General features: G+C 47.0%; 1 protein-coding gene across 1 annotated transcript in view; it reads left to right on the top strand.

The window, feature by feature from the left end:
• TTLL11 (tubulin tyrosine ligase like 11) overlaps nt 1–18,381 on the top strand; it is a 220,079-nt gene that overhangs the window by 77,237 nt on the left and 124,461 nt on the right. The window contains exons 5-6 of the mRNA XM_080927546.1: nt 6,634–6,729; nt 7,610–7,725. Coding sequence (XP_080783672.1) covers nt 6,634–6,729; nt 7,610–7,725 — 212 coding nt within the window. The remainder of the gene's footprint in view (nt 1–6,633; nt 6,730–7,609; nt 7,726–18,381) is intronic.

The raw sequence follows: 18,381 nt of genomic DNA, 5'->3' as shown, positions 1-18,381 counted from the left end.
TGCTCTACCTACTGGGATAGCTAGTGGGTACCAAACACCAGAGTCAGTAGCACCTCCCTTCCGACAGCCTGCCATCCACAGCCCTTCCTGTTTCAGGAAGCGAGCAGCACTCACTTAGACCAGAAGCTGGAATCATCCGTAGCTCTTCCATCTGCTCCTTGCCACATGCAACCCACAAATAACCCTGCAGTAGCCAACAAGAAGCTTTAGAAATACAAGTCAGACGACATTGACTTCTCTTGCTTAAATCCCCAAAGGCATCTGCATTGCACTCACAGCCCTGGCTGCTATGTGGCTTATAAGATGCTGTCTAATCCATCCTCTCTGTTCTATCTGAGCTCAGCTCCTGTCACTTACCTTTTGTCCATCCACGTTGTCACTCAAAAGTGCTCTTTTCTAGAATGTTCTTACCAGCCTTTCAAACAGGACTCACTCTCTTACTTTACTCAATGTTGACATGTCACCTCCTGAAATCCACAGTTCTGGTCATGATGGAGCCACAAAGACTCATCCTCAACAGCTAGGCTGCCAGGAACATTTAAAAATAGGTACATGAGTAAGTGTTTTGAGCTTTTGATGGTAGAGGTGGCCTTGCTCTGTGAGCCCCCAAAAAAGGATGGAATCAAAGCAAATCCCATTGATGTCCTTGTTTTCTGATGGAGGCAGTGACTGGAGCATGGGACAAGGATGGGGTGCCACACAGACCTGGTGACCTCAAGGAAAGTGACTGTCCATGTGGGCTGGATTCTGGAAAACTGCTGGTTAAGTCAATCTGCCCAGGAAGTCTTAGTAGAGTCCCAGGACATTTGTGTGTGTGTGTTGGGAGGGGGTGTGTGTTCATCTACCAAGCTGGCACAGAATGACCCAGAACTGATAATGTGACTTTCTGAAGCTCACGCATGATGGAGAGGAGTTCTAGTCTTGAACAGTCCAGACCTGAGCCACAGTCCAGAGGCCTTGCTGGTTATTGAGAGTGTTTAATGACGACATCAAAGGTATTCTGTCTCCATGAGTTGACACAGGGGTTCTTCCTCAGTTGACACAGCCCATCTGAGCAACAAGATTTTAAGGTATTAGAATAAACCACAAAGACTGATTGCAGCACAAAGCCCAGAGTCTTGAGACAGATTCTAGACATCTGTCATTGGTGCCACCATGATGCCCAGCACCCAACTAAAGAAATCTCTAACAGTGTACACAGGAAGGAGAGCTGCAGACAAGTGTTCACTGGATCCAAGTCTCAATGACAATGGAACCATCAGGAAAAGAATAACAAAATAATTATAGTGATCACAAGAACTCACGGAAAATACTGTGTTAATGAAGAGAGAGCTAGAAGTCCTTAAAAAGAGCAAGTGAAGCTTCTAAAGAGTCTAACATCCAAACTAAGCATGCTGGTCCACATCTATGATCTTAGCACAAGGGAGGCTGAGGCTGAGGCTGAGGGACGGAGGTCAACCCTGGTTGTATACTGATGCCCCGTCCTAAAGGAAAGCAAAGAAGCAGCAAGAAATACAAAATGGAATCTTGTTAATGGTGTGCAGTTTCACAGACTGGGATAAACGTCAAGCTAAAGCAAGCAGCAGTGACCTTGAGGACACAAGCAGAGCTATGTAAAACTACACAGGTACAGGACAGCAAATCACGGAACACACCAGGAGGCCTAACACATGTTCATCTGGGTCCCAGGACAGCAGAGAAAAGGAAAGCACAGAAAACATGTAAAGAACTGGCCTCAGAAACTTTCCAAATTTGGTTAAACATAACAGAAGTTCAAAATCCAAAAAGCTAAAACAAAACAAAAGATAAAAAAAACAAACAAAAAACCACCAACAAACTCCAAACAGGACACACGTCATTCATCCCCACTCATACCCCCACCCCACACCCCACCATAAGACAATCAAACTGTCAATAACCAGTAATGATGACAACATCTTTAGAGAGCCATGGAATAAAGACTGCTTCCATTGAAAGGAAGAATGGCATGTACACACACACACACACACACACACACACACACTGAGTCAAAAGACAGTAGTTGACAAAAGATTCCTCCTAAGGAAGGCCTTCTCTGGTAGCCCTGTGCCAGGCTCTGTGTTCTTACTTTGCTCATGGCCCTCTTGCCTCAAAAATGTGAGCCCTGGAGACAACAGAGCTTTATTTTGAGTAGCTTTGTTCCTAGTTACAAAGAAATAGTGCCATCCAGGAAGAAGAGTGGGGGTCAGAGAGACACAGCAAACTAGAGTTGTGTGATTAGAACCCATGGTGAGCAGGAGTGAGGAAGGAGGTAAGGGTGAGACAGGGTCCGGACAACCCTTCACTGAAGGGCACATCATAGGACTTGAACCCCCCTATGGGCGGTGCAAGTGAGGCATAGGAATGGCAGTATTCTATTTGCATTCTAGAAGTTACCCTGCCGTCTCACGCCAGATAATTTAATTTAAAAAGTATGAGTTTGAAATCAGAAAGAGGTGAGAGCTGAGAGTAGGGTTCCAGAAGTGAAACTGGGCCAGATCTAGAAAGTTCATGCAGGAGCTGGTGACCAGGCAGCTGTAAGGTGTGAAAAGAGATGTTTTGACTTGATTGACGGTTGCATAAGAAATACAGGAAGGGGCGTGGATTTTACAGGAAAAGGATGCTTTGTTTGTTATCCACTGCTGTGGACAAATGAGCAGCTCAAAAGAGCCTCAAGAGTCCTTAGATCACAAGGATTTTTGGTGATGAAGAAGCTAGAGGGAGGGGCTGGAGAGTTGGCTCAGCAGTTAAGAGCATTTGTTGCTCTTGCGGAGGACCTGGGTTTGATTCCTAGCACCTATATGCTGGCTTATAACTCCTTTAACTCCTGACCTCAGAAGGCACCAGGCACCCACAGTGCACAAATGTACAAGCAAGCAAAATACTAATACGCAGAAAATAATAAATACATCTGAAAACCCCAACATAATAAACTTTTAAAGATCTGGGGGTATAATTCTAACACTCAGGGGACAGGTAGATCTCTGCAAATTAGAGACTAGTCTGGTCTACATAGCAAATTCCAGGTTAGTCAGGGTTACACAGTGAGATTTCTCCCCTTCTCAAAACAAACAAACAAAAATCTGGGAGTAACTGATGTGCCTTTGGCTGTAGGCTCCAGGCTGGCCAGGGTGTCAGTCCTCTCAGGGCCTGCCTACTTGAGGAAGGTCCACCTCCAAGTTCACTCAGTGTTGACAGGCCTTGGGTCCCGCCTGGCAGGTGGCTACCCTTGTCTGCAGGGCTGCTCACTTGCATGCTTGGCGGCTTCTCTCAGAGTGGAGAAGAGCGCCCCAGACAGAAGCCACTCACTATCCTTTTTGAACTTAATGTTGAAAGTGGCACACCTTCATTTCTTCCTCTTTCTGTCACAAACAGGTACTAAACATCACTTTCACTCAAGTGGGTAGGGGTGGTTGGGGGTTGTGCAAACTCTTGAATCCTGGGATACCGGACACATTGGGACATGAGAGTCCATAGGCCATGGGCAGTTGTGTGTATACTTTGAGGAGTCCCAGACCTTCTTGTTGAGAATAGTTGATTTGCGTTGTCTGTAGATCGCTCAGAAGAGAACATTCTCTCTGTGGACTGTAGCTTGAAGCCTTTGTGTGAGTCTACAGTCGGTCACTCAGGACCCTTTCCAACTCAGTCTGAAGCTTCTAGAGGTCAACGGTGAAGCCCAGATGGTTTTAAATGCCAGGGCACCCTTCAGGCGGGAGGCCTCACCACTTAAGTGTTGGTAGAAAGGCTCCATAAGGCAGAAGATCACACGACCGAAAAGCCACCTCTCCATTTGACAATACTTGCCGTGCTACAACAGCAGGAGGGAGTTTCTTCCATTCCCAAGCAGCAGGTTTCTAGGCTCTCCTAAGAGAAGAGGCTGGATGACATCAGTGAGTTTTCAAAAAGCCAAAAAAAAAAAAAAAAAAAAAAAAAAAAAAAAAAGTGCACAAATGTCTCTTCCTGGAAGTATTATATTAAAAATACATCAAAGTTGGTCCAATCTGGGATTTTAGTAGCAAGATCCAAATCGAAGTTGTTCCCAGTCCTTTGAGTCTGAGATAGTTCATCAGCAAACTTGTTGAGAGGAAAATAATTCAAATATTCCTAAACTTATAAGAACTATAATATTGCTTGGGCTTCCTCAGACATACGTTCCATCAAATGCTTTGGAGAATGAATTCCATTGTAAGTCCAACTTGACAGTGCTTGGTTGTAGAAACCATTTGGTAAATATCACACTAATGAGCGAGTGAAAGCTCTTATTCCAGTTTTACAGGTAAAGACAGTGGGGCCGAGAGTCACTGAGAGGCCTGGCTTCAGTCATAAAGGCAGAGCTGGGACATGAAAGCTTCCTTTGTGACTCTACAGCATGCCCATGCCATTTCCATTTCTTGTGATGGCTTAGATGGAAACTGGAAAGCGAGATAGCGTAGATCACCTTCTGGATGGTGAGCACAGTCCTAAGTACCACTTTTCATGGACATGGTTGATGACGCTATAGGGCTTCCATTTTATACCCATTTTTCAATGAGGTAACGGGATCAGAGAAACCAAATATCTTCCCTAACGCCTGTTAAAGAGCTAGTGGAAGGAAACTGGGCTGAGACTGACTGGAGCCCACGGCTTTCTGATTCCAAAGCATATAAGCTTCAATACATTCAAAACCACGCAGCCATGTTCAGATTCTTGAATGGTTGACATCAGTAGGTGCCAACCAGCTTGGAGGAGGTTTCACTGCCCACTCCTCCAGCTCTCAACATCCCTGTTCATTCACCAGTCCACTGGGCCTGGGACATCGAAGAGTCTACCTGGTCTGAAAAAGTGTAAATCCACACTTCTAAGACGCAGCGGAAAGCCAGGACAATCACGGATGACCAGCACTGGCACCAGCCGATGTCCTCGGCCTCAGCTGCAGCACATGGCTCGGGCCAGGATCAAAGTTACACTGACGATGTCACCAGATCTCTTAAAGGCCTCATCCCTCATACCCACGTGCCATTTATTATTCAGCAGGTCTGTGACACATATGCCGTGTCTACTGATTTCCATTCCTGCCTTTTCATGACCATGGGAAGAAAAATAGTCCAAGGGTGATTTTTCCCAGTTCCTCATCCTGATTACCCGTCACCAAGACAGAAGTTCATTTTGAATCATTCCCAAAAATGGCCATCCAGACTTTGATTTCATTAATATAGATGAACCTACAGTTTGATAATTACCATTTAACTAATGTGTATTCTATATGGGTGAGCAAATGGATTCCCTTCGTCTCTTGCTCTCAAATCCACAGATGAAGAGGCGTCTACACTGCACGTTTTTCTTTTCTGTCTGCTTATCCTCATGCATTATTTTTTGAGACCTGGGGTTGTATCAACGTTGTTGGAAATGTTCTAATGTTCTTCCCTCTCTAGAAATAATGGGACCTCCTACCCCCCACCCCCGGAATCTGAGGTCCATGTAGTTCAAGTCTGAACCTCACGAGGAGGGATGTCAAGGTTGCAAAATTGTACTGGTGGAGGACTGTGTAAGGGGAGAACAAGGTGCTCGGTCTGATCTGATATGGAAGGGTTCAGAGGCAAGGGTGGCTGGATGGCAGAGCTTCACGTGGGGCCGGTCAGTGCTGAATTCAAGCACAGGTGTCCAGAAGTTAGTGATGGAATGACCCCTGAGTACCAGCCTGACCTGGGCTGGGGATGTGTGGAGTCCCTGCTCAGGGTTCCTTGTTTGGAGGGGCTTTCCAGCCTGGTTTTATGCTCTGGTATCACTGTCAGAAAAGTATTAATGGTTTTTGAGCAAAGAGACACATACTCATATAATACTGGAGGCACATGTGATTGGTTTATATGTGAGAGCCAACGCACCCACTCAGGTAGGCGGTGCTGAGGAAACCCACAGTGCTTTCCAAGGCCCAAATTCTGCTTCTGTCTGAGAGTGTTTCCATAGGACCTGATGAGATTCTCAATCTTTGGTACGTCATACAGTTACTAATGCTGTGTGTGTGTGTGTGTGTGTGTGTGTGTGTGTGTACATCAGTAGGGGTCCTAGGAACTGGAACACACACACACACACCAAGAGGCTCTATCAGGCTCGCCCTGGGGGTGGGTGACTACCGCACTCGGCATTGATTCCGCAGGTATGGCCTGTAGGATGAGCTGCTTTGAAACCTTACAAGACACTCATCTACTCTCCAGCTTAAGAAAGATGGCCTCAGGTTTCCAGAAATGCAGCCAAGGAGTAGCTTAACAGAGGAAAGTGGAACAAAGGCCAAAGGAAGTCAATGGACTGCTTGTAGTCCTTAACATAATAAAAAGCCTGTTAAAAGGAAAGGGGTCATCATTTTATGGGCACTTGGGACAACACCAATAGTGCTGAGAGGCACTACGGGAACGCTGCATCCCATTACAGAGATTCCCATAAAAAAAGGCTGCTATCCATTTGGTCGGACAAGTATGCCCAGGGGAGCCAGGGGTGTGGAGGACAAAGATCAGGGTCAAGGCCAAGGCTGGAGACCAAGTTGGGATTTATTTTCCCCTTAATGTCCCTAACACCATACTTAATTCCTGAGAAGAAATTGTGGCCCGGGAAATAATGCTGAGTTATGTTTGTTCTGCCCAGATTCTAGGCTTTGACATTCTTCTGATGAAAAATCTGAAGCCCATGCTACTTGAAGTGAACGCAAACCCCAGCATGAGAATTGAGCATGAATACGAAGTGAGTAATTGCAGTATGTCCTGGGCCATGAGGCTTCTGAGCACCCCATGGGTGGTGAGGCTGCAGCGCACATACCCCTGCTTGCAGGGCGTCCCCTTGGCTGCCCAAGACTTGCCACCCTTGAAATTTGCAGCAAAGTTTTGTTCAAGTCAAATACTTTTAGTTCTGTCGAGCTCCAAACAGAGTCTATTAATATGAGACCTTTTTGACCCTTGGTAATTTCCCAGCATGCCATTCTTCTCATTTTTAAGGTGGGAAAGTTAGAAGCAGCTGAGTCTTTCTATCAGTTTTGACATGAACTAATTAGTTAGCCTCAGGAGATGAGCTAATTGAAATTCTATGACTGTGAGTTAGCCACGTCGATGTTCTTGAGCCACTAAGATAAGCAGTACATTTAACAGTGTCTGCGCCGCCCCTCACAACACATTTAAAGAGCTAGAGGAAAGACCCCTAAAATTACTGGTGGGCTTTGGGGGGATTATCCGGATTCTTTTAATTTTCTTTCAGCCCTCTTCTCAGACTCAGCTCTTACAAAAATAATCCAAGAAGCACAGTACTAAGACCAGGCATATGATGCACACACGAGTTCCACTCCATCCTCAGCTACATATCAAGTCAGTGGCTAGCCTGGGCTAACAGAATAAAACCATGCCAATAACAGCATAACCATATAGACATTGTTTCTCTTTAGAAGTTTTGTGAATTTATAAAATGGAATTTGCATGCTAATATGGAGGGAAGGTTTAAAACTTGTCGTCTATGGATTTGTATAGGCCAGATGTGTAATCGCACAACCATTTGAGCTAGTTGGAGGCAGCCAGGGATAATCATCAGAACTGGGTCTCAGTGTGGCTCTAACTCGGAATCCTTACCTTCCAAGCTCTCTCCAGGGGTGTTTGAAAATATCCCCAGTCTGGTGGATGAAGAAGTAAAGGTGGCAGTGATCAGAGACACGCTGCGCCTCATGGATCCACTGAAGAAGAAAAAGGAGATCCAGTAAGTCTCTAGTGTGTCACTGCTTTCTGTCTCTGTTCTGTGTCCCAAGCAGGTGAAGTAGCTTCTTGAGAGCTAAACGAATCAATCATGCACTTTGTAAATAGTCCCATGTAACCAGCAACTCAAAATCAGGAATGGTTGGGAATATAGCTCAATGGTGGAGCATGTGCCTAACATGTGTGAGAGCCTGAGCCCAGTTCCCAGCACTACTTGCAACCAACCAACCAACCAACCAACCAACCAACCAACCAACCAGTACACAACTGTATTGCTGAGAAGCTGGAGTTGTGTGACCCGGGGATTCAGTGATGTATTTCCCACAGCCGTCTACATCCTAATCTCGCACCCCCCCCCCAGCGATGAATTCATGGCTCTTTGGTGGACAGGAGTGTGACAGCGTGCAGGGGAAGCCCCAGCAGCGGGACAGAGAGAGAGCAGCCTCTGCCCTCCCTCACACTGTTTTGTCCTCTTGTGGTGTGAGCTTTGAGTCTGCAGAGTGGATGCTATCTTCTTCTGACCCCTCTAGCATAGGTCCAAATTAAATTCCCATCCCCCATGTCCCTGCAGCTACCCATGGGGACTCCAAGGGGAACAATGAACATCCTCCCTTCACTTTCCACTCAAGCACCCTCGATGTAAAGGGCATTTTACCGGTTGGTTCTGTTTGTCCCCCACCACACACACACACACACACACACACACACACACACACACACACACACACACACGTCAGGTTTCCACAAAGTGTTTGTTGTTGACTGAGTATTGTTGACTGAGTACTGGCCAAAACCAGAAAGCAGGTGTTTCAAGTAGTTCTTCCCATATCTCGTGATGTGTCAGACTGACCTAAAAGCTCCCAGACTTTCAGCCCTAAGTATCATGGCTTGAGGCAGGGAGGAATGTTGACTTCCCAACAAGTGGTGTAGGTTCCTCTGCTGAGACTCCTCATCAATGGGGCTCAAGCCTGGCCCCTGCTTGAGTCACCTTATAGCACTTCTTCTCACCCTTGACCGCACATGAGAACCTTCCAGATTAGCTTTCAAAATGCCAGCACAACGGCCTCCACCCTCAGCAACGCTGATTCTTATGGCTACGGCTTAGAGGGTTGTCCATACATTTGCAAGTTCCCTAGGTGCTGCATCTTGGCAGCCAAACATACCTTGCAGGAAATGTGAGTCTTTAAGATGGGTCATATCTTCAGTCAGGCTGGGTGGTAACTATTCCCCTGATCTGTCCTGAGAGCGATGTCACCACAAACTTTCAATTCTATGGTTGCTTAGCCAGTTCTGTCTGTGTGGCCCCCGCTGACTCCTGCTTCAGAGATGAGATCTTTGGGCCGCCAGATCCTCAGAGCATCTTTGGCGTGACAGTGGGCAAATGATAGGACCACTGACTAAATACACACTGCCGACCCTCAGAAGAATCTCCAACTAGAGTTGCAATCTAGTCAGATTAATTGCCATAAGGCACACTCCTTAAAAATCTTTTCTGTAATGGTTATTGATTTCAGCAGCCAAGACGAGACCCCAAGAGACTTTGTGCTCCGTGCGGAGAGAAGTAGGTGGCTTTCTGCAGCATGGTGGTGTAGATTATTTTAGGATGACCTTGACACATCTATATTCTGACTTCTTCACTGGAAGCAAAAAGTTCAAAATCCATTGTGTGGCCCGAGCATACTTTGAAATTTTAAATTAAAAGTTTTTTTTTTTTTTTTTTTTTTTTTTTTTTTTTTTTAATTTTGCAAATTTCCTGCATGGGCACTATATTTGTGTTCTTTGCATTTTATTTTTCATTCACTCTCTCCAGCTCCTCACGTGCACTTCCCATCATTCTACCTCAACAGTCACTACCTCCAACAACCATCCATATATATATATATATATATATATATATATATATGTAAGTCACATATATAATCTACCAAGCATAGCAGTGCTGCTGTTCCGTATGTGCGCTTAGGGCTGATCACCTGGGATTGGATAGCCCACCAGAGGGCTCTTCCACACCCATACCACCCCGAATGCGTGGGTCTCCTCTGAGCTCAGAGGCTAAACAGAGTCAGGGCAGGTTAGTACTCGGGTGGGAGGCCTGAGCATTCTATAATCTTTGCGACCAAGCACAGAGAAGCAGGCGTTCCGCCCGTCACGGTGAAGCAGCCCAGCGAGGCTTGCTTCTTCCCGGTTCTTGTTTCGAGTTACCTACACAGTCCATACGAGATGAAGACCTGAAGTTTAATGGCCAAGGAGCCCAGGACCATCGATTGGGAAGGATGAAAGAGGCATTTTAGAACTCGTCAAGCCATAAGCAGCAGCATCTCATTTTTAATTTAAACGGCATTGACGTTTGTATTGATGTCCAGGGACAGAGGTTTCAGGGCTCTGGCTTCATTTCTAATCTAGAAACCCTTTCATCTTCCTCTCTCTTACCTGTAGCATAAGCAGGTGTGTAACTAGCTAAGTGCCATTTAATGATTTTTCCCTCAATTTCACCTTTTTATTTTATTTTTAGCCAGCATCCACGAGAGCACATTGCAGTCAATTATAAGCAATTGTTATTTTGGTAACTGTAGCAGGTTTAAGGCTAAAATTATTCACAGTTCCTATGACTCAAGGTAATGGGACAAAACACAGGGTAGGGGCCTTAAAAAACATGCAAGGATATGGGGACAAAAAACTGTGGATGCCACGCCATCAGAACTGTAGCAAGCGACGTCACCGTGGAATTCCAGGCCGGGGTCTCCCTGTACTTAGAGTTTTCATTCCTTTCTGCTGCTGTTTGTCTGCTGTTTGTGTTAGGTATCAGTATGAAGCCTAGGCAGGCCCTGTGCTCACAATCCTCCTGTTTCTGACTCCTTGTCAGAGGATTACAAGTGTGCGTCTCCATGCCCAGTTCTAGAGCCAGTGGCATGGTCCTTTGTAGTTCCTGCCTACCGTGTTTGTCATCAAGAGAACTGGGGACGGGGGGGGGGGGATTTCATTTGCCCCACCCAGTCTTAATTGAACAGATGTCCCTAGACCCTCAACCCCAAGGCTTCCCTGGAAAGGTGGCAGCATGTAGGGTGCCATACACCCTGCACCTCCATACAACACGGGTCCTGGAACCCCTGGAACCTTTCCTGGTGAGATGGAGAACAGTCACAGGTGTTCTGTGTGCACAGGAGCCTGATCCTGGCGGCTGCCTTCTTAACAAACCTAACGGCACGTTCTTTGCTGGGCATGAGGGTTTCTGCCTATAATTTCAACCCTCAGAGGCTGAAGGGATTGCCACAAACTCAAGGAAAACCTGTACTGCCTAGTGGATTCCTGCCCAGGCTTGGGCTACAGAATCAGACAGTGTCTCAAAATTAAAAAAATTAAAAATAAAAATAAAATAAAATAAAAAAGCTTTCTTTTGTGGCTAAAAGACAACATGCAAGTCTTCACTCTGTAGTAAGCGAGTCGCATAGCTGTTTTGAGCCTCCAGGAGCCTTTTCTAAAAAAATAATGACATGTAAATAAATCAATGATAACTGCATTCAAATGAAGCAATTTAGTTAATGCTGTGTTTTAGTTTGGTATTGGTTTTTGAGAAGCAGTCTCTCTACATGGGCCATGCCAGCCTGGAACAGGTACTTGGTACTCGTAGCTCAGCTTCCTGAGGCTGGAGTGGTAGGTGATGTGCCACCACACTGCTGACAGTAGGTAGACTCTCTCTAATGTGCGTTTTAATGATAAGTGAGGAGACAAGCCAAAGGAAGGACTGGTTGTTACTTTCTGTCTTGCAGAATTGTGAGTTTAAAACCAGTGACAGCATAAGTCACCATGACTACTACAGACACCAGAGAGATCAGCTGGTGGGGGTTGTCTCCAGGAAGCAAGATGTCACTGGGACTTGTTTGGGAGGTTAGGAGAAATTACCTTTGGAGTAAAGAGGGAGACAACTGCCACTGCAAACTAAGTTGACTGGAAACTTTTTAGTCGCTAGACATTATTGATTTCCATGCTCGGGCTCACTGGAGGAGCCCTAAGCACATGGAACTGAGGGACGCTGACACTTAAGACTGTGAAGAGACGGTTCAGTGGTTAGAGCACTGGCTGCTCTTCCAGAGGTCCTGAGTTCAATTCCCAGCAACCACATGGTGGCTCACAATCATCTGTAAAGGGATCTGTAATGCCTTCTTCTGGTGTTTCTGAAGACAGCTACAGTGTACTCATATACATAAAAAAATAGAAAGACTGTGGAAATAAAGCTCAGGCACTGTAAATTCTAAGAGCACAACCTTGAGGGCCTGGGGTGTGGTTCAATGATAGAAAGTTGCCTAGTGTGTGTGAGGTCTTAGATTTGATCCAAACCAACCCCTCCCTCCAGAAAGCATACAATCCAGTGATATTTAGTGACATTTGTTACACCTCCAGTGTCATAGGGATAGCAGTCTATCCAGCTCCAACCGTGTGTTGTTACATCCCGGTAATCACTCCGTGCATCTCCAGATGCCCCTCCCTCTGAAGCCCCTGCTTACCACTGCCATCCGTGGGTACCATACCTATCTGCCATGGATTTCCTGCCCTTGGTAGGTCGTTTGTTTTTTTAAACAGAATTTCACAATAAGCAGTCTTTTTTGTAATTGGCTTCTCTCGTTGGTATAATGTCCCCGAGGTTCAGCCATGCTATAGCATGTGTCAGAGTTTTATGTAGATTATTATCTATATATAATCTATTATATAGATTTTGGTCGCCCAAGTCTTTGTTTTGAAAACCTATCAGACACAGTCCCCAGCTGTTCTCAGGGGACCTCGGGAAAGGTATGTCTAAACCCAGAGGAGCCATTTTACTTGCTCTTCTTATCTGAATGTCGATCTTTCTGGCAACTGGACTCTCCTTGGGAATTATAACCGTTTGGAGCCCCAGAATTTATAAAGGGTGCCAGGGATGTAGGCATGAAGGAGTCTGAGGAGAGTTTATGGAGCTTGCGATGCCGCCTAGTGTCTGGAAGCTGGGTTACATTCTGCTTGTCTCTGATTTGATTCAGCTACAGCTGTTTGCAACATGACTTACGGAAGCCCAGAAGGCTCTTTTCCCGCAGTATCTTGACACAGTCTACTCCCGTTTTACTTACCCCTTCTCACCATCATAACCCCGTTTGCTGTAAAGAGCCTGATGCCTCGGTGCGATTGGAGATGTCCATTCTTAACTTCTTACCTTGACAAGCATTTCTCTGGAACCATCTGCCATTAGAACCAACAGGCGAAACTCTAAAGCAGGTAGATTCTACATGGAACCCAGGACAAAGGTGAGGAATTCTGAGAGAACTGAGAAGAGGAACAGCCCCCCCCCCCCAGGCACACAGTTGGCATAGCTGGGACTCTGAGTGTGACCAAGGAGAGTCGAGGAAGCACATGAATCAGAGCTTATAGACTCAGACTGCCCCCACTTGCACTGGCAGGGCTGAATAATAATAGGAAAGACAGTCATTTTTTAAAAGACATATTGTTTTTATTTTATGTATGTGGGCACTTTGCCTGCGTGTCTGTGATGCAGTCAGTGCCCACAGAAGCCAAGAGAGGGTGTCAGATCCCCTGAAACTGGAGTTAAAGATGGTTGCTAGCCACATGCAAGTGCCAGGAATTGAACTCCTGTAGTCTGAAAAAGTAGACAGCACTCTGAACTCCTGAGCCACCTCTCCAGAATTATGTCCACCAGGCATCACATCCTAAAAGAGGGGCGGCATCCTTCTGATGGTGGTCATGCTTCTGGAGACAGACCCTTCCAGAAGAATCATCTCACTGTCCTACAGATTGGTCCATCTGTGTATATGCACAGATGATTTTTGGTCGAAATGCTGAAGTCCAGCTGATGCCAAAGAATTTTTTATGCTGAACTTTGTGGAACAGCACACTCAGTGCCTCGGGAGGTGTCATCTATATAAAAGAAGTCTGGGTCAAAGTTGGAACGTTCATTTGCATACCATTTGCATCAGGGGAACATTAGAAGAACCAGATTCCTTCATCTTGAGTGTTTGTTGAGCACTTACTGTATGTCAAGAGGAGGACTCCGGGAGCAAATTAGCTCACGGGCCAGAAGGGGAGGTGAGACCCATCTATACATAAAGATCTATAAGGTGGAGCAGGCTGAGTACAGTGAATGCGCGGAGAAACTGTCAAGGAGGAAGAGCCTGTGGAGACAGCATTTCCTGCAGGAAGGACTGTTAAAGCAGATGAAGAGGCAGCACTTGAGCTGAGGTGGGAAGCCAGAGTAAGGCTTGAAACACAAAGACAAGAGGAAGGAAGGCCCTGGGGGGGGGGGGTAAACAGCCATGGTAGGCTCTGCAGGGGCCTCTGAGGAGTTCTGGGAGGCTGGAGAGGCAGGTTCCTGAAGTGAATAGAAGAGAGAAGGGAGGAAGAAGGAAGGGCCATGGAAACCCAGAGCCCAGAGGAGGGCAGCCTGTTGTCAAAAGAAAGAATCCAGAGCTGGGTTTCAGAGTGGAATGTGTGGGGTCTTCAAGGACCCCAGAGGTGATACAGGATCTTGTGTGTGTGTGTGTGTGTGTGTGTGTGTGTATGTGTGTGTGTGTGTGTGTGTGTATGTGTGTGTGTGTGTATGTGTGTGTGTGTGTGTATGGTGTGTGTGTGTGTGTGTGTGTGTGTGTGGTGTGGTGTGTGTATGTGTATGGTGTGTGTGTGTGTGTGTGTGTGTGTGTGTGTGTGTGTGTGTCATTCCTGGAGCAAAAAGGCCAGAATTTTATTATCTAAGGTCAAAGTTGGAGGCTCTACCACCCAACCCTCTGAAGGTTGGGGACACTGTGATTTGCTTCTATGGCTCTCTGGTCCTCAAAGGTCTCAGGCTCGGGTAGGTTGTCAGTAAACTAGAAACCTGTAGATGTGTTTCCATGGGAAAACAGACAGGAGGTGGCTAATGATACTTGCATTTCTCTGTGTGAAACATGCCAAGTCATTTCCATCTCAAAATGTGGAAATGCTGACTGAGGAGTAAGCCTCCTATGTGTAGTCTGGGAGGGAGCCACTTCTGAGGCTGATGGGAAAAGTGCATTTCCTGAAGAGTATCATTCCTGAGGACATCAGACAGTAACTGGGTCTCTCTACCACAGGCATGCAGGGTCCCGCAGGGTCCCGCCCCTGTAAGGGTAGAGATGAGAAACTGGATGGACATAGGCAGTCAGTTAACATTGTGGACAAAGTGCTTGCCATGTAAGCCCTGAGGATGGGAGTTCAGACGCCAGGACCCACACGAAAAACCAGTGGTGTGGTGTGGTGTGGTGTGGTGTGGTGTGGTGTGGTGTGGTGTGGCCACCTGTATGGTAGAGAATATGGTAGAGGACTGTATTCCCAGAATCTGGGAATAGGGATCTCTGGGACCGCTGACTGGTCTGGGTTCAGAGAAAGAGACCCTGTCTCAGTGAATAAAGTGGAGACCTGTCTGTTTCTTCACTGTGAGCTAGAGCAGAGACTTGTCTCTCCATTTATGTGGGCTAAGTAAATGGGCAGGTGATTCTGTATGAGAAAGAGCCTCAGCCAACCAGGAAGTTTCATGGTTTTCAGGAACACCCCAACCCGGAAGGGCTGAAGTATAAGCTAGGCGTAGAGATGAAAGAAATCCTTGGTAGGCAGAATTTTCATCAACAGTTGGACAGGGGTTTGTTTCCCTCTGAATATAATTACCACGTCATCGGAGGGAAGAGAGAGCCACTGAGGTCAGAGCGGAGATCCACTCGTGGTTCTCGGGTGTCGATGGGGAGCGGAGTGGATAAACACAGGGCTCTGCAGTCAGATGCCATTCGTAGCCATAAAAGGTTTTGTCTCCTCACTCTGAGCTCTGCTTCCTTCGTCCATAAAAGGGAATTTTTCAGTTGGATTTTTTTTTTTAAATCAGCAAAGCAATGAAAAGCTCTTGCTTTGGAGGGAGGAAAAATCTTGCTGATTCCTGGGAGAGCCTTTGCTATGGGAACTGTCCAATCTGAATAGTTTTAAATAACTGGACCACTATGTGAGGGGTGTGTGTGGTGTTTAAGGGGAAAGTATGGGAGAAGAGGCGGTGCAGTGAGTAGAAAGAGCTACGCCTGTGACAGGTTAATCTTTGGCTGTGGGGAGGGATTTGATTTTTCTCTAATTATCTGCTAGATTAAAAGAAATGAAAGATGAGAGCGAAGGTCCGCCTCGGCATTCCCCGGAGCCCTGGGTTATCACACCCCTGGCCGGCAATATTCACCAGCTGCTCTCTTTCTTCTCCTTTTCATGCGAGTTCCATTTCTTCCCTCACTTTCAGCAACTCTCAAGGCAGAGGCAGACGTGCAGGGCGTGGGAGAGAGCAGGAGCTGAGCAGTTCAGAGCACCGGGATCTGGCCTCACACTCATCCAGCCCTGTACCCTTGCACGTCAGGGCGGGCCTGTGGGCAGAACACTACTCCACACCCCCTCCAGATGCAGGACCAGCTCCCTGGCCGGTGGGTGGCTCCCTTAACACTGAGTGGATCCCCTCTTGCCCCAGACCGTGATCCCCCTGCAGCGTGGAGAGCATGTGTGCACGTGGACCTGTGCCAGAGGCTGGGTCAGCGGTGCACCTGAGTCTGGTGAGGTACAGACTGCAGTAGGAATGCCATGAAGGAGACCAGCTGGGCCTGCCCCCGCGGATGTGAGGCAGAATGGAGGTGGCGTAGAAACCTCAGCAGAAGCCCCGGCACAGTCCTAATAACGCTTCTTGGCAACCAGAAAATGGGGACTGTAACGTCCAGAGGCACGTCACTCAGGAAATTGAAAGCTAGAAAAGCATCTGTGCCCCCATGGACGAAGGTACTGCTTTTACTCCTGGCTCTTAGTTTCTGCCCAACCTACAGCACCACAGCGGCATGTTCAGAGACATGCTTGCTGGTTCAGTCCCTGGACACAGGGACACCCCGTCTTTAAGGTGCCTGTGAGAACTAATATTGATCATTGATTTGACAAGATCTAGGAGCACCCAGGAGGAACACCTCTGGGTATCTAGATAGACTAGGTTAACTGAGGTAGGAAGAGACATCCTTAATGTAGCCTAGGGCCCTGAACCCTAAATTTAAAAGGGGAGAGGCTGAATCCCAGCATTTATCTCTCTCTGCTTCCCGACTGGGGCAAAGTGACCAGCCACCTAACACTCCCGAGGCCACAGTGAACTTAACCCTCCTTAAGTTTTCCTTTGTACTTTGGTGTTTTATCCCAGCAATGCAGAAGTGGTTGCCTGTCTATCATCTGTGTGGTTGTAACTCACTGATATCTCTTAGAGCCACACAGCAGCTTTGGCATACTTAAGGGGCACTTGGCTCCAGATGTTCTCATTGCACCAAGTCTGTCAGGAGTGGGGGTGGTGAAGGAGCTGAACTTTGGGTCAGAGGTGGAGGGCTTCTCCAGAGCACCAGCCTCTAGGTCAAAAATCCAAGGTGCAGGAAGGCTGTCTTCAGCTCTGAGTCTTGGGACCCCCCTCTCCTGCTGGCAGGAGGAATAAGCCTGCATACTAAATCAGCCGAAATACAATTTCTACACAGAATGAACCCTGCAAAATGCCACAGGGGACAGAGACTAGACTTTGTCCTCCAAGGCCTGATTAAGTAGAGGATCTAGAAATCCTCTGCTAAGAAGGAAAAGGGATGCACTGAGGATGTCTCAGCTCAGAGGAGAGCCAAGAGCAGAAGCCATGTGTATAGCTTCAAAGATTGTAGTGGGAGATGGAATGATGTCTCTGAAGGCGCCGGCGGTGGAACAAGGAACTGAGGCAAAAGTTAGAAGTTAGACGGTGAAACTCGGTGAAAGAAAGGAAAAGCAAGAAGCTTCCCCTTGCCTGCAGCGTTACCAACAGACTCAGAGGAGTCATGAGTTACATGCAGCTGGAAGTGACCAAGCCAAGGTCAAATAAGACGAACCAAAGGAAAGGCAGCCCTGGGATGAGTACACGTGGGACCAAATCTTGGGCATGTGACAGAGCAAATCGCTTAACCTCCCTAAACTCCAGCTTCCCACAGTCTACAGTGGGGTGATGCTGGAATGGCATTGGACATTTGATTGCAGTATTACTCAATGCTTAAGGCAGACAACTCAAAGCAGGCAGGGTTTTATTAATCTTAGCTTCAGAGGAGTTGCAGCCACTTGACTCCATTGTGGTGATTCAGAGCCCTCATGGTCAGCATGTGTTAGAGCAAAGCCAGCTTCCTCATAATAGCAGAAGGAAGGGCACACACATCACCTGGAGAGCAGGCCCTCAGTAACCTGCTTCTTCCCACCAGCCTCTACTGTCTTCAGTTCATCCCACATCCCAAGAGCCCAGGAAGTGTGCACCTACCAATGAATCAGCCCATCGGTGAGACCAGGACCTTCGTGGTCTGGTTAACTGGGTCCTATTTCCAAATACTGCAACACTGGGGGCCAAGTCTTCAACGTATAAGCTTTAGGGGACACGTTGTAGATCCAAACCACAATAGTTATCAGGAGCAAATAAGGGGTCAGAAGAGATCTCAGGGTAATTCTCTCCAGAAGTATCTGTTGGGTTCTTCCTGGGGATGCGGGTCATGTGACTTGCATGCTCCTCAGTTTACATGCAGGCCCACTCCTTTGTCTTTGTGAAACCCTAGAAAGAGTAGAGTTGTGTTCCCTGTCTTCCGCCAGCCTTGCTTGTCTCTTCCAACTCTTGACTCCACTT

The sequence above is a fragment of the Micromys minutus genome (assembly GCF_963924665.1).
Source record: "Micromys minutus genome assembly, chromosome: 13".
NCBI lineage: Eukaryota > Metazoa > Chordata > Mammalia > Rodentia > Muridae > Micromys > Micromys minutus.
The sequence above is the reverse complement of the archived record's forward strand: the minus strand, read 5'-3'. Positions and strand labels throughout refer to the sequence as shown.